Source organism: Corvus cornix, chromosome 4 (assembly GCF_000738735.6).
Source record: "Corvus cornix cornix isolate S_Up_H32 chromosome 4, ASM73873v5, whole genome shotgun sequence".
Lineage (NCBI taxonomy): Eukaryota > Metazoa > Chordata > Aves > Passeriformes > Corvidae > Corvus > Corvus cornix.
In genome coordinates this window covers 46,062,607-46,079,233 of record NC_046334.1, presented here as the reverse complement: position 1 = coordinate 46,079,233, position 16,627 = coordinate 46,062,607, and the positions used below count along the sequence as shown (strand labels likewise).

Genomic DNA, 16,627 nt, shown 5'->3' with positions numbered 1-16,627 from the left:
AAGAGCCAGGTGGCAGCACCCAGCCCTGCAGACAGGGCTGACATCTCCAGAAATACTGGACTGCTTCCCTCCAGCAGCCAGCCTGGAGGAGACTCTCTACATTTGAAAGCCTGTATTAATTTACCTTCCTTCTGGAAACAATGCTGCTTGATTTCCTGGTTTGCAGTGAAATGAAGCTAATCTATCATCTCATCCTGCGTGCAAAATTTATTCCCATTTTACTAAAGAAAAGCTATGCTAGGGGAAGATGCCAGCACCTTCAAACTTCTTCCAAAAGACAATTCAATTTTCTCTTCTAGTAGATGATCACAACTCAGAGCCAGGAACATTCCTCTTTCCAGCTCTATGCTACAGATGCAGTTAATATTCAAACACATGGGCTTGGAATACCCTTGCGAAAGCAGAATCCATGTGAGCAAAGCAGAGGACACTTCTCTAGGACCACAAACAAGTAAGAGAAATTAGCAATGGGAGAGTATTTTCAAGGGGCAAGGATAAGATAATGATGAGACAAGCTTTCCCAGATTGATTCAATTTATATCTTTGGAAACTAAACATAGGCTCTGAGGTTTGGGGTGGAAGAATAAAATAGCAAATTAGTAACAGATTACTTCCTTAAGAGGAATTTTCAGTCTTAGGAAAGTAGATGGGAGTATTGACGATACAACCCCTCACACAGCAGCAGCTTTCCAAATTCCTGACAGTGATTTCTGGCTTTTATTTGCAGGTCAGCATTCGTACTTTTCCAACAACAGCAGATAAGAGACCCTGCTGTTTCAATGAAGTGATGGAGCTGCCTTGATGTTGTTCTGCATAAACCTGAATGAGCAAATGAAAATAATTTTGGGCAGTGGGAGCTCCATTTCTACAGAAGACTGTGGGAAAACAAGTGCTTTGCATAGTGCCCAGTACAGTCACCTAAGGTTATCTTGCTTTTCCTGCAATTGAAGGAGCCCTTTCCTAGTCATCAGACAGCATAAAAAAGCATGACATACAAGTCTAATATGCACCTTTTCTGGGTTTTGTGCTTTCCCTCGGCAGATGTAAAAGTGGTTGAGAGCTTGATGCAAGCAGTACATCCCTGGTCATTAAAAACAACCCAAAACATTAAGAAGTTTAAACATATGAGCAGGTCCATCTGATTTATGTACTTGAACCCCTTGTCTACTGACTACTCTGATTGTACATTTCGGTGGGTGAAGATATCCACGTATCCTCGTTGCTGTTCTGGGTTCTGTGCTGGCACTGTGAATATACATGCTCTCACACAAACAATCAGTCTTATGGATAGAAATAAAGCTTACAAGAAGTTATGCCTATTCATATATATTCACAGGTTTGCAGCTGCTGCATATACCTGTACTGAATTACAAGATGTTTTGAGTAAAGGACTGAGCGTAAGTTTAAGTAAGTGAGAAGAACAGGAGCTAAAAATAAAAACCAAACCAAGTTCTCTTTCTTTCCTCACCTCAGCTGCAGTTATATGCATAAAATCAAGCAGCAAGATACAGCAGTGGTGAATGTAGCCTCAATTTACCTCCTACAGCTGCAGTGAGACTTTGTGGGTTTTAACCTGGGGGAGGGGAAGAAATGGGTTTCCAGAGGATTAATAAAGCGATGGGCTAAAGCAGCTGCAGTACAAATGGCACCTCTCCACAAATAATCAGTTGGATTTCAACACACTTTATTGAAGAAATAGACCTTCTTAGCAATGGGGAAGACAAAAACCCAAGCACATCTAGCTAACAAAAAGGTTATGAACTAAGCTCAGTGGTTTTGCATATCAGCATGTATGTATGTAAGCAGTATTTTAACACTGCCTGCCAAGAAGCGCAGCAACCTACAGGTACATTATATGTCCTTTTCTGTTAGATTATGAAAACAATCCCTACGTTAGGTTATGGGGAAGCTGAATCTCTAATGACAGATACGGCAGGTGTTTATCACTGCCTGGCTGCATGGCACTCCTGAGTGTGCAGGCTGAGGTTCGGGCCCACTCCCCCTGCCACTAAACAGGGCTGGTTTGTTTACCAGAGCATTTTCTTCCACCTTTGCTCCCCTGGATCAACTCATGCCCAGCTCAAGGGGGAAAGTAGGAACAGCATAAAGAAAGATACAAGTCTTTCAACTCACATGTGTGGCTTTGCAGTGTCTCTCATCCGCTGCCGGCAGAGTTGTGCAGGTGGAAAATCACCAGGTGTGGGCCAGCGTGGCTGGGCAGGGCCTGCACTCACCCCTCAGCCCTGCAGCTGCAGGCAGAGACCGGCTGGTGCCCGTGTCAGATGGCAAAGCCTATGGCATGACAGAAGGTGCAGAAAAGCTGAATTGCATAAACCTGAGCAATTTAAGGTCTAAAAGACCACACCCTCCCAGTCATGTCTCCCGCAGGCAGATAAGCATGTGCAGGCTGCTCATACAGTAGTGTAATTTGAAGCTTTTACTTTTCTTTCCGCCATATACCAAAGTTCATTTTCAATCAGGTTCTTCCTTGAATTTCTTTTCTTCTTCTAACCTGACAATCAGCATGGTTCAAATTTAGCAAATAGAAGTGGATCATCTTAAAAATTGTTTCAAGACAGGAGATTCATGTTGGCTTTCCCCTTTGAAAAGGAAGATGGGGTCCACAAGTTCTAACACAGAATCAATAGTTTGGAAGCTGAGTCTTCACCTTGTTCCTGTACACTTGGTGGTGAACACTTGAACCACATAAGAGCAATTTGTAAACTCCAGAATCAGCTGTCTGAAAATACAAACTCTGTTAATTTCACGAATGTTGCAAAACTAAGACTGCAGTAAACCCTCTTACCCAGTAATTTGCAGTTTAAAAAGCACCCAAGAAGAGGATAAAATGTACTGTAGATTAGGTGTTGTGCTGCTGCAATGTGATGCAAGAGCTGAGTGTGAATGTTAATAACAAAACCAGCAGCAGCAAAAAAGACCTTTTCCTCAAAAAATATTTTCAACAGAGGAAAAGAAACCCTCATCTTCCAACTACGTGAATCACTAATAAATGCAATGACTTCAGCCATCTTAAGCATTTGCTCCTAAGGAAGGAAATTTGGAGCTTTGGAGATGGACTTGAATCAAGCAACTGCAGTATACACTGAAAACAGGCAGGAGGAAATCCCCAGCCTGTGATATAAACATCTATGGCTACCAGGTCTTGGCCTCCAATTCATTCTTATGCAAGTTTGTTTCCCTTCAAACATTTTAAAAGCGTGCTTGCTACTTGTGATTATAAAATCCCTTGTTAAATATTTATTTTAAGAAATCATCAACTGACATGTCAAGTCCTACCAGCAAGTGTGACAGTCATACCCTTAGCTGGATGGATGCTTATTTGCAGTAGTATTAGCCTTTTCTGCCCTAACAGCATAGCACCTCTGCTCCAAGTTGCTCCAGGAAACCTGGGATGGGTCGCTGCCAAGCCAGCCTGCCAGTGCTCCGTGCACAGTTGTCCAAAACCCAGGCAGTGCCGTGCTGGATCTGGGGCACTGTGCAGCTGCTGCTCTTGCCCCAGGATGGGTGCAGTACAGAGAGACACAGCCTGCACGGGACCAGATGTCCATGGCAGTCACAAGGCCAGATATGCAAGCCTCAGTCAATTTTGCATCAGCCGTCTGCAAAATTGAACTATGCATATGAAATGTACTTTTAAAAACATGCTTAAGCTACAGAAGCTTAAACATTAGCAAATACAATCCCACTGAGCAAAGCCTGTGTTTAAATCCTTCCTCACATGGGAGGTCTCTCCGAGGCTGCTCGCCCTAGATCGGGAAGCCCAGAGCCGGGTTGTCACAGGTGACCACATCAGACGCTCAGTTACAGACTTAATTTCCATCTTAGAAACTAGCCAAATTTGCCCTCCCTCCCACTGCTGGGAGGCTTTTCTAAGTTTCCAGACTAAGGGCCAGCTCCAACTCATTTGCTCTCACGCTAATGTTCCTGGATTGCTTAAATAGCCTTTCCTATCTCATGATATGCTTTCCTGTTTTCCTTTCCCCTCACATTCCGTAAGTCTCTGCTCAGACAAAAGGCTCTCTGCTCTCCTCCTCACCCATACAGCCCTCTTGGGCACTCATTCCTGTCCAAATTCTTGGCTCTGGAATGGCATTTATACTTCTTTATACATACCAGGCACATTACTTTCCTAGAAGGTGATATATTTATTGGCTCTGAACCAAATCACTGGTGATCTCTTTGGTACCTGTTGATGGAAGATTCTAGCTGAACATGTCTTTCATCTGCTGGGAAGGAACATAGAAGAACCTTTGAACTGCAGCCTGTAAACTGTATTATTTACCAGTTCCCTCCTTTGCCTGCAGCTGGCTAAAGGCTCTGGCAGATTTTCTTCACCAACATCACGAAAAAGTGAGAACATTTTCCCACTACAATTCATTAATTTGCACCAAAATGACAGCAGTGTATCATAGATCTGACTGGTGCATTGACCCCTGTTTGATAAACTTCTAATTTCCTGGTATAGATTCATACATTGGAGGCAAAAAAATTTACATCTTTAGATGTTTACTTTTAAAATAAATTTGTACATTGATCTCAAGCTGTGCAATTAGAGGTATAAGGACAGACATTTCAAGTTGCAGATATTCCATACTTCACTACTGCTGAAATTATTTCTGGAAGGACAACATGCTGTAAACTCTATTGTATTAGACTTACTCATTTATTTACTTCAACTAAATGATTTCAGCATACATTGAAAGTATTGGCAGTACACACTGTGCAAGCTAAGTTAAAAGATTAGTCAAGTCATATTAGGGGAAATGGTAATAATCAAATGTTTGTTGATAATATTGTAATGGATGCCATTCTGTGTTGGGTTGAAAAGATCACTGTGTCCTGCAAACACAGAGGCCTGTGCATCCTCCTGTGAAGCCCCATGAAACCAGAGCAGAAGAGGCAGGGGTCAGGTCAGCTCTTTGCCTGCTGCTGACCACTCTCTCCCAGTCCCTTGTCCAGGCCAGGCAGCAGACTGCTTATAAAAAGGAAATAAAAGAGCTTTCACCAGTGCATGTTACATTCCTGTCTACACAGGTCTGGCAGGGAACGGAGCCATGCTGTCTCTTTCAAGTACTTGACAGCACTGGAGATTCCTTGTGGATTTGTGATGTACCCACAACGGTAAACTACACCCTTGTCCCTGCCCCCCATGGATGGACAGTAGGATGGGGACCAGGAGGAAGGGGACAGGTAGACCTGGCTCACCCTCTGACTCAGTGGAGGAGCAGCAAGGAGTGAGGCCAGGAAAGGAGCATCAAGGGCTGTGGGTCACGGCTCAGAGTGGTGAGGACAGACCAGACAGCAGGAGTTTGGAGTCCCCCAGATGAAACTCCCTCTCCTGACCTCCACAATGGCAGGCCACATGCACATCTGGCATGAACATTCAATGTTCTCCCGTGGGATTGCACCTCAGCTTCTAGAGGCATACTGAAGAATAGGAACAAACTCTAGGGGGGGAATAATCAGGTGTAAAACCAACTCCAGCTTGTAGGCCAGCATTTTCATATCAATTCCTTCTCTTGTTTCCTCTTTGTGGAAAATGAGCAACCCAAATTGGATCGCAAAACATAAAAGGGTTGCCAAGCACTTGTACTATGGACTCTCTGCTGACTACTGAGTGCTACTGACAGTCTGCTTGGAAATTAGACTGGACTCTGCAGTCATTAATCACCAATATTAAATAGCAATTCTGTACAGTGTGACAGTTTAAATAAGATGCTGACTTCCAAAATTGACCTACTTGGTGTAATTTACAGTTGGCAAAGTTCTTAAAAACTGTAGGTTACTCTGTGAAGTCATGTTTCATTTGTCATAAGCATTTACTGGATCTTCTGTACCCAATATCTTTATATTTTCTAGATGACTCCTGAGAAGGAGAACAGGAGCATAATGAAGAAATTAAAACCCCAAGATTAAAATAATCTCTTGTCCTCAGTTAATGAACCAACAACAGTACCAGACTACTATTTTTCTGAAATGGACAGCTTTCATGGACTAGCAGAGCACAGGATTAAATATGGCCCTACTAGAAAAAATCCCAAACCAGCAATTTGTGCCATACTAGCAACTAAAATCATCCCATCCATCAAAGAGCCTGTATGGCATTCCTCAGGAATGGCCCTGACTTGGAAAGCCCACAGACCCAGCTGTAAAATCTCAAGTGAAGCTTGGGGTCCTTCAACCTCCTCCAGAAAAAATCTGTCAACACATGAGCTTTACATACATAAGCAAAACAAACATTCAAGTGGCCAAATCACTCTGGCTGTAGGGAGAGGATAATATTACAGATAGGCAGACACTATATGTTTTCCATTGGGAGAAATTCTTAAAATTAAAAGATTAATCTGGTCTCTCAACACATTCATTAGTTAAATTGCAAAGCAAGCTCGTTACATAACCAATCCTAGGACAATTATAGTTATCTCGTCAAGGTTCACAGTACAGATGGACTGCTGACCAAGGTAACGAGTACCTTCTGCAGGGTGAAAGCTCTTTGATCTATTTGAAACATCAGTCTTGTGCCCTTCCCGAGTTTTCAGATTATTTGTGCCTTTTTGGAAGAATAAATTTGTGCAGTCCCTCCCAAAAGGTCTCTCCAGCAAGAAGAGAAGAACTCAGGAAAGCTGGGATTCATTCCCTAGAAATGGGCAAATCAAGACACAGAAATTAAGTGATTTGCTCCTAATTACCAAAGAAGTCTTTGGCATAAAGAGCATCTCACTAATTTTCCCACACTTTGTTAGACATGGTAAAGGAACTGTTTTAAAGTGGAATTAAATTTCTGTACTTAAAACATGTACAAATATAGCACATAGTATGCTCAGTCCACTCTTGAATTAACTTTTACATCCAGGTTTATACCTGGAAATGATTCATGGAGTTCAAGATTTGTTGAGAGATGGAGGTCGTCTTGTCTGACTCCTTGCATGCCACAAGCTGCACATCCCCGCTCTGTCCCTTTATGGAACCCATTGCCTGGGTTTAACCCTATCAGGAATCTTTCTAGAAAAGCATTCCACTTTGGTCTGAAGAACCAAAAGGTGGGGAGTCCGCTGGTCTCTTTGGTATTTCATTCTGGGAATTAATTGTGCGTAAATGTAAAAATACATGGATCATTTATTGCTAATTTGATGACACTGCCTGAGGTTATTGTCATCAATTCATGTTATGCATTTCCTGGCAAGACAGAAGAATTGGTAGCTGTATCTTGTACCTCTACATGTGTTATTTGTACTAACATGCTCATCTATTTTTCATGTGGAACAAAAAGACGTGCCTTTATGTAAGATTTTTGTTATTCCCTGCATTCTCATCCAATTTTTAAATCCTCTTTTAAAAAGCTGGCTGTCATGTGATTGATGTTACTTCATGAGTCTCTCCATATGCATATATACTATAAACACAGACAAAATCAGACCTTTGCCCTGACTTGACTTCTGCGCATGTAATCAAGGATCACACCAGATATTTTGCCCTGCCACTGAGCTATGGCTACATTGTAAGGTTGCCCATTAAGGTCTCCAAAGTCTTTCCAAAGTCTTTATTTTTTTCTGAAGCTGTCTCCCCCATATGGTATATGTTCCCAGTTTCCAGGTTTATCATTTTACCCTTGATCATGTTAAAGCACACTTTTTTCTGTCTGAAGTCCTCTTTTTAGGCAACTCAGATGCCCTTTTCTCTAGTGCCATGCATAATCACTGAGTAGTTCAGTATTTTTCCTGCAAGTATAGTAGTGAACAGAGCTGAAAGAGGGCTGAGTCCTGATCTGGCTCTGGAATCTCACTAAAATAATTCTTTTTAGTGTGATTTTGCAACAACTCCTTTGATCCACCAGCTCTTAGCCACTTGGCATGTTCTTAAACAAGAATGCAAAATGCTACATTTTGGATCAAATTATTGTAGGCTATCAAATGGAAGACTTTCAGTTTCTATTAGGCCTATAGTAACTTTTTTAACTAAGTGGGTAATCTTACATTAAAAAAGCAAGCCAAGCTTACCTGACAAGGCCTGAATTAAATGAAAACATCATTGGCTTCCATTAATAATATTCCTGTTCTTTATACTTGAATTCCCATATCAGCTTCTCTATTATTTTGCTGGAAGTGAGGTCAGGCTGTCTGCCATGCTGTTATCAGAATTACTCTGTTTGTGCAGTTACGGCATTGGCAAAAAAAATAGTGTGCTTTCAGTCTCGGCAGATTTCTCCAATGTTCCCAAATTTATCGAAAGTTCTTATCAGTGGGCCAGAAAATTTCTCAGCCAATTAAAAAAAAATTAAGATGCATAGCTGCTGGAAATACAGGGGCTACTGCTTTAAAGCTGATTCCTCAAAGTAGGAGTTGTCTAACATTCTTTTAGTTGCAGATGGGCTGGAAAAGAATTAATCCACCTCAAGTGATATATATACACCATCTTTTTCGTTCCAAACATAAACCAGAAATACTTGCTGAACATTTCAGGTATATATGCATTTCTTATTAGCAGTTTCAGTACCAACAATCCTTGCTTGGATCACATCATTGCTACATTTTTTTTCCTTATGTAAATTTAAAACTCTTTCAGAACATAGGTGTTACTAGTAGTTTCCATACTTAACATATAAATATCAGCGGATATTTATCTCCCTTTTATAGCCTATTTTTCCAATATACAGCCACACAGTTTATTTAAATATGTAAGTACTGTATGTTTGCATGCCCACATAGGTGTCTATAGAGATGTATGCCTATGCAGTCCCATATACAGATATGTGTGGACAAATTCATACCTGTTTAAACACATGTATACAGATGCCTAAGCCCACTTCTACTTTCTGTCTTCTTTTGCCATACATGTTGTCTTAACAATGTTTTGCCCATTTAGTAAGCTCTTGAAAAACTTTCTGTTTTGTTCATGCCTCCATGCCTCTCCTTATTCAGTTTTATTAACGGCTGTCCGTTTTGGGAAATTGGCCTTTTCAAACCAGCAGGTGTGAATATTAGGATTTGGGACTGTATTCTCTTCAAGTGTATTAAATGTAACCAGGTCATGATCAGTTCTTCGTGAGACAACACCTGATTTACAGTCTCGTGGATTAAATTCACTTCTGTCTATCAGGCTACCTAAAAGCAGAATTCTTCCACTCTAGGTCTAACAATTTTTTTTTTTGCAGAACTATCATCCAGGATTTAAAGCTACTCTATTGATGTTTCACCAGCTGCTAAATGAAATCTTCAGCAAACATGCCAAATAAAGTTCCCCATAATTACACTGTTGCCTCCCCCCATGCAATACTAGCTCATACTGTCTTCAGATTCATTTCAGTGACTTATAATGTCACCTCTGCCTACCCCTGCTCATGGCTGAGCCTTGATAATCAGCATATTTTTTGTGCTGCATTTCCTAAGATCCTGCACTTCCCAGTTCTAAGCTAGGCAGATATATGTCACCAGGTTATAGACAAAGTCATTCCTCTCACACAATTTCTTTTATCGCCCTTGGTCTGCTTAAACAACTTATACAATATTCTAGCATATTGATCCCTCTAGCACTGCAACCCGATGAGACAATTAAGTTGAATTTATCTTGATTATTGACAAATTCTAGTTCCTCTTACTTATTACCCAGATTCCCAGCTTCAGCATATAAACATTTCCAAATGTATTTCTCTTTGGATCGTCTACCATGCTGATTTAATTTGTTCCTGACAAGGAGAATTTGAACCACATTTACTTTCTTAACCCTCTTCTTCATGCAGTTACTTTAAATACAGTTGCGGCCGTTCCCAAGAGCCAAGATATTTTGTCCCAGCCACCTATTCAATCTCTCCATCTTTTAGTACTGTATATATTACAAGCCAGTGCAGGGTTTAGCTACATAGTGTGCAAACAGTCCAAAACCAACATGGATATTTTGTGCTGACCTGTGGAATGCTGACACAGGCTGGCTGGAATACAATCTCTGCAGCACTGTTTAAAAAATGGCATTCAGCATCATTCTTTCTGCATCAAAGTGTCATGTTTTTCCAGGTGGCTTTGCAAAATAGCTCAGCAAATAAATTTTTGCTATCAGTGCAAGTACTCCACATAGGCCACATAGGCACAACTTATGAAGGAACTGTAGTCTTCTGCAATACTTGCAACACCTTGCAGCCAAAAGGCTCAGTGCTGGCCTGAGCCAGTCATGGAAATTCTCTGAAGAGACCCAGATGTGTTCCACATAGGAGAAAAAAATGCATTAGTAGCTGCGCATGTCTCATGGTTGCCCACTTATAACTATCTTTTTTTTTCACACAGCACAAACTGGGAAGTTCTGCAGAAATTTTTTGGGAACAGGCAGGGGTCCATGGACATCTCAGATCTGCCTGGTTACTGCGCTGGTACCTTCCTTCTCATAAGAGGACAAAACTCAGCGCTGAGCCCTGGATTGTCCCTTGAAGTGTTTAAAGCCTGTGCAATCTAGCTAAGAAAAAGAGAGCATGTTTTATGAAGTGTGTCACTTCCATAGACATGATAAGATCTTGCAAAGACATAAATTTGAGTCAGGATGCTATGGGCACCATGGGCACTCTGCTCTTAAAAAGAAGTAAGATATCTTCTCCATATGTGGAAAAGTTGTATCTTTTACTGGATTAATTTGTACAACTGGAGGAATAGTGTGCCTTTAGGAATGCAAATGTTCCTTTGGTCACACACAGTGCAAGTTCTAGTACATCCACACAGGCACTGCAAGTTCTAGTACATCCACAAAGCAAACCATGAAAGGTAGCTGCTGGGAAAGAGCACACAGAAAGGGGCCACCTTGAAGGCAGTAAGAATTTTTCAACCCACTGGTTCCTGAGCAGCCCAGCACGTTCAGTCTGAACACATTGTTGCCTGGAGATTGAGGCACTGTGTGCTGATCCAGCAAGCTCAGCAAACAGGCAATAGTGCACATCTTGCAGATAACCTCTCTTTTACTAACTGAGTTAAGCATCAGTCTAAGCACATCCCTTTTACGTGCCAACTGCTAAATTGCTAATTTCTTTACTGAAGGGAGAATGCAATCCATACAGTATAGATTACACCAGAAACAGAAGTTGTAAGGACACAAAAACATAATTACACACAGGCCAATGAAGAGTATAACATTTTATACAGAGAACTTCCTTAGCAATGCCTGTTGCAAACTGAGATGGTGATAATTGAAGGTATTTAGCTCAGAGATGCAACCTAAAGCTCAAATGAGCAAGTGCTACTCTGTCCTAAACTGCTCTACTTACAAACCAAAAGGTCTGAAAACAGTGGATAGAAGAGCAGCTGGGTTGCTGACCTTTCCCGTGTAGAGCAAGCCCTGCCTCCTTTCATGAGCTTCTGCCCTCCCACGACACAGAAAATGCATTTTAAGCAGCTCATGTGACTCTGCTTGTGTACCTGTCAGTCTCCAGGAACAATTTCAACTTCTTCTTAGAGATGACAGGGGCTTTCAACAGCAATTAAACAAGTTTGGTGAAAGCAGGTAGGCTTTCACATGGAGATGAAAAACTGGTAGCATTACACTGGGAGAAAACTCTCTCTGAGAATGTCTTAACTAGAATGCAGAGCTCCTGTTCCTATTGTGGTAAAGTGGTCTTAAATATCCAAACAGCAGGAAAATCTTCTCCTGAAGCTCACAGGAGTTGCGAATCTAGAGCAGGATTCCTTGACTTTGGTGGTCAGGGATCTGTTTGTTTAACTAAAATTGTTTTCTACACTGCGGTCGTGGACCTGGTTTTTTAACTATAGTTGTTTTCTACACTGTATATTCAGATGTTGCGTATTTTCAAAAACCATATCAAGTGAATATGTAACTGTGTAATACATTATATATAATGCATACATATATAAAATTCAATACAAGATTGAACAGCATTTCAGCAGTTCACAAACTAAATAGTAGTAGTAGTAGTAGTAGTAGTGAATTTGTCTGGGGTCTGTAATGTGGATGCTTAAATATCATTTCAAATGAGATCTCCTTGAGAAAACATTTGTTTTTATACATTGTAGCATGAAATACCTTAGAAGTGGCAATAGAACTGTTTAAAACAAATTCAGAAACTCCATTTAGCTGACTTACTTATTAGCTCAGGTCAGAGCATGGCGCTAACAACACCAAGGTTGCAGGTTTGATACCTGCCCGGGCCATTCACTTAAGGGTTGGATTTGATAATCCTTGTGGGTCCCTTCCAACTCAGAAAATTCTGTGATTCTAGAAATCTCCTATTATTGGGTCACTGTCATAGTGTAGTTCCCCTTTCAGTGTGTTCTGGGCTGCAGCAAGACTGCAGAAAGCTCTTCAGCAAAATAGAGAAAATGAAACTTCTTCTCTAACCCATTATGAAACTATAAACTCAGCTTTCAGTGTCTGGTGATGTTTTGAATATTTTGTGTGGTTTTTTCTAGCATAATTATTTTGGAAGAATCTCTACTGAATGTGTTAACTTCTGAAAGCGTGAAAATTAAGGTCTAACCCAGGCATACAAAGCAGAAATTTTTGAACAAGCACTTGTACCACAGCTCATCTATTTGAATCTCTGTTGATAATGTTGATATATTTGCTGTTGTAGTTTTAGGCCTCTGAAGAGCACATATGCTGAAATATTCCAGATGTGGGACAGCAAAGGCATCAAACTATTTCTATGTATGATATGATGGCAGGAGTTGAACCCAAATCTCCACAGGTACAACAATGACATACCTGTGCTTCATGCTACTGACCTCTCTTGCTGCTTTGCCAGGGAGCTGGTGCTGACACTTTACATTGTATGAGATACTTGCTAAGGGTAAATGAATGGCATTACTATTATCTGTCAAAGGCTCCAGTCTGAGGCTGTTGTTCAGAGCATCCCTGGTGCTGACAGAACAAGTCTATATTCATGCCCTGTGGACAAAATTGCCATTCGTATTTAGATTTGCATCACGTTCACAAAGTTCCTTGGAAGATGTGTTTGCTTTGTATGTGGGGAAATGGATCAGAAAATACTGACAATTTTCAAAATGCTTGCTTTGAATTTCAATGTCTCCTTCTTGTACTGGCTAACAGTGAGCTACTGTTGGTACACACTAAGTCCCTCACGCTGCACGTAAAGTAAGTTGACTTGACGAGTGTGTAGAGACTGCAAACTCCTTTGCCTACCCCTCCCTTCCCAAAACACCAGCAATGGACCATTATCTTTGATTTTGACATCTGAAGAGAGAATGCAAATGCCAGGAAGGAAGTTTTTAGAATCTGTAAAAAAATACTCTCTAAAAGACCTTCCAAAGGGAATATAACAACAGGATACAGTAAAGAAAAACAGGAGAAGAATTTGAGGGGGAGACACTCACATTATAAATGAAAAATACTTCTGAGAATAAACACAAACAAAAGCACATCCAAACTTACCTCTGTTTAACAGAAAATTACTGATTTTTCTGCTTAAAATAGACTCAGTACATTAGTGAAATACTTGAATATGTCTAATTTATACCTTCCAGACTGTGCAGTGTAGTACAAGGAAGATGAAAGTACACTCAGAATTGATGTTGGGGCTGCCCCCGCTGGACCACCAAGGCAGAAGGTGAAATCCAGAGGTTACAAGCTGAGTACTAGGATGCAAATTCTCTGAAAAATTTCTTTTACAGCACGAGGGTATCTCCTCAAGAATCAGGAAAAAATTATCTCTAAAGTCACTGAACTGAAGATAGGAAACCCCAGTCTTTCTGAGCATCTTGGTAATAGATGGCCACTATAAAATTGCCATTACTTATGCTTTGGGGACAGTGACTAGATTAAGGCTATCTATACTCTACACTACAACAACATGCAGTATAGTAGCAAACATTACCCTAATTGCAGCCTTTCTCCTCTGCCAGTTTCTCCGACTAAAAACTGTTAGAGTAGACTGCTGTGCAAGCCACACAGACAGTCTGCACATCAAAGACTTTGAAAGCTAAGCAGCTGAGATCAGGAGACTGGATCTGCACAAGAAATGCCAGAACAACTCAACATTACATTGATCTGTACAGGACTTTTTGCATTACATGAAAGACATTCTGAAAAGACTGACTTTCAAAAAAGATAGGGGATGGTGACTTGCTGAAGAGAGCTAAAAATATTTGAGCAGTTGTGAAGCACGGCTGACTTTCAAACAAATTCCTGAGCAGCTGAGAAGCTGTCATAGGAAAGAACAGGACAGAGCACAACAAAGAAGCAACACTGGCTTTGTGGTTTCTCCTGTGTTATTAAGCAGCAGGTTTTTGTCAGAATGCTTTTCAGGCCTTAGGACTTTATGAAAAAGCCTGGACAGACTCTTACTGGTCTACATGAGAACATGCAGTTTCATTACAAAATAAAATTTGCTGGTTTGAACTGAAATTGCAGTGAATGATCATGAAGGAGTAAATTAAAGGAAAAGTATGAAACTTATGGCTGAAGCGATGCTGCAGTCTGAAAGGAAAAACGTAGAGCATCCTTTGCTGGTGTTTTCATAAGCTAGGGGGAATTGTGGTGGTCTGTAGGTGCTGAGCACAGGGAGCAGAGCTTGAGTGGCCCTCACAAGGCTCTGAATGAGTGACAGGACTGTGGTCTGTAACCCAGTCAGTCAAACGGTATCTTGGAAAGAAAAAGGTGTCATGATGAGGGGAAAGGGTATAGAGAAGAACAATTCTAACAAGAGGAAGTTTTCTGCCTGTCTACCTTTAATTAAGAAACTAGAAAATGCTCAGAATCACAGCTTTAAATTCATCTTCTTCCTAATTAATAACTTGTCCTTAACCCAATTTCTAAGGGAAACAAAGTTGAGGCAATCACACCTTTATCTGTCTGTATCTATGTGTCTTCCCTCTATATCTTCGGAGTCCAGTGGCCTTTTCCACTGCCCTTAACTTTGACAAAGGATAGTGATTTCAAAGATATTATGTGTCCATACATGTAAAGAAAATAAGGTAGAGTAACAGAGGGCAGAGATCCCACTAAGCATTCATATGGAGAGAAAGACTGAACCATAAATACAGTGAGGAATCAACAAAAGGCTTGAAATTCCTGAGTGCCTCATGGGAAACACTTCAATTAAACTCATACCTTTCTAAACATTAGGAAATACAGCTACCAAACACAAAACAATAAGAAACTAGGCTTCACTGGCTCAGCTGCTCACCCAGCAACTTCACTTCAGCAAGCAAACCCATTACTACAATTGGAAAATACCTGTATTTCGTCGGCTGGAAAGCGCAGCAAACAGGCTCTTGGTGAATAATCTAGGCATGAAAAAGGTCAAGGAAGCAGTTTCCAATTAGCAGTCGTCACCAAAAGAAAGCTTCCACTCTACCCCCCTCCAGGGCAGCATTTTTGGGAGCCCATGGGAAGGGGCCCTCAGTGGCTGGGGGCACACAGGGCTGGGGCTTCTGCGCGGGGAGGGCTCCCTCGCTCAAGGGGAAGCGCAGTCGCGAACCCAAGAACAACAAAACAGCATTACACTTAATCCACTGCCATCTGGCTTCATTTTGACAATCCACAAAATCAGACACAACATTCTTCTGCAAAATCCCTGAAAAACAACACAGAACTCGTGTCAAACCCAGCGTCCCCTCCCTCCCTGGGCCCTCTGAGGGCTTGAAAGAGAAGTTTCTCATAAAATGAAGAGCGATTTCCCCAAGTGACATTTCTGCAGGAGCATTCAAGCTGCAGATGTTTCCACTGTGGAAGAAGAGTTTGTATAATGCAGCACTGGTTGTCATATTTATGGAGGCAGGGAGGGGGAAGGGGGTGAGAAACAGAAAACGGGAGAGGCTGCAACCAGTGGTGTTGATCCATAGGTGATGAACTGCCCGAGGCTATCAGCTCTGTGCATTTGCTCAGCTCTTGACCGGACCAAGGGAGAGCAAGGACCATTCATCTTCCCCAGCAGAGACCAAGCAGGTGTTCCTGAAGGGACAGGGCAAATCACACAGCCTTTAAACTAGCTGGGAACACAGTATCCCTGCAACAGAGCATCTCTGCAACACAGCAAGACAAATCCAATTATTCTTATTATTACTATCATTATTTCAAAAATGTGTTGCAGAAAGCCTTGGTTTGAAACATTTGCATTGTTTCTGAGGCATTAAGGCAGTGTGCATGGCCTGCTAACTGAGCTCAAATATCACCTTGTAGCTGACAGCTTTCATAACCTCTAACAGAGGTGTTTCTTTCCACAACAAAAGGCTGAAACACAACTAAAAATATTGAAATTATGCCTGTTTCATGCTGAATTGTGTTCCCATTGACAGACACTGATTATCTAGAGAAAAGAACTCGTTAAGGACTGAACCATGTTTTTATTGACACCTCCTGACTTAGGATTGCAACTCAACTGTTGGGCTTCTCATGCCCTTTTAGACACTCAAATGCTGATGATGCCTGTCCTCCAACATCACATGGACCTTCTGTAGTTCCTGTGACATTGCTACCAGCTCTATGTGGATATCTCAGATATTCTGGGATCTCTCTTCTAACACTAGATGCCTAAATTCAGGCATCTGCATGAGATTTCAAGAGCCACACCAAAGAGGCTATATCCTCTCTTACAGCATCCTCATGTAGTCTAGGTAGTGATACACCTGCTTGCATTTTCTGGGTGCTGCCTATGATA

General features: G+C 41.3%; 1 protein-coding gene across 4 annotated transcripts in view; it reads right to left on the bottom strand.

The window, feature by feature from the left end:
* The window catches only part of LNX1 (ligand of numb-protein X 1), a 153,006-nt gene that overhangs the window by 77,306 nt on the left and 59,073 nt on the right, over positions 1–16,627 (bottom strand). For 2 of the 4 annotated variants that reach the window (XM_019287081.3, XM_019287080.3), the window contains exon 2: positions 2,134–2,292. Coding sequence is in view for 1 of the 4 variants with exons in the window: in XM_010401679.4 (XP_010399981.1) it covers positions 2,134–2,159 (26 nt within the window). In the remaining 3 variants the exon portion in view is untranslated. Of the gene's footprint in view, positions 1–2,133; positions 2,293–15,204; positions 15,415–16,627 lie in introns of those variants that run through there. The other 2 variants (XM_010401674.4, XM_010401679.4) reach the window with 2 other exon arrangements.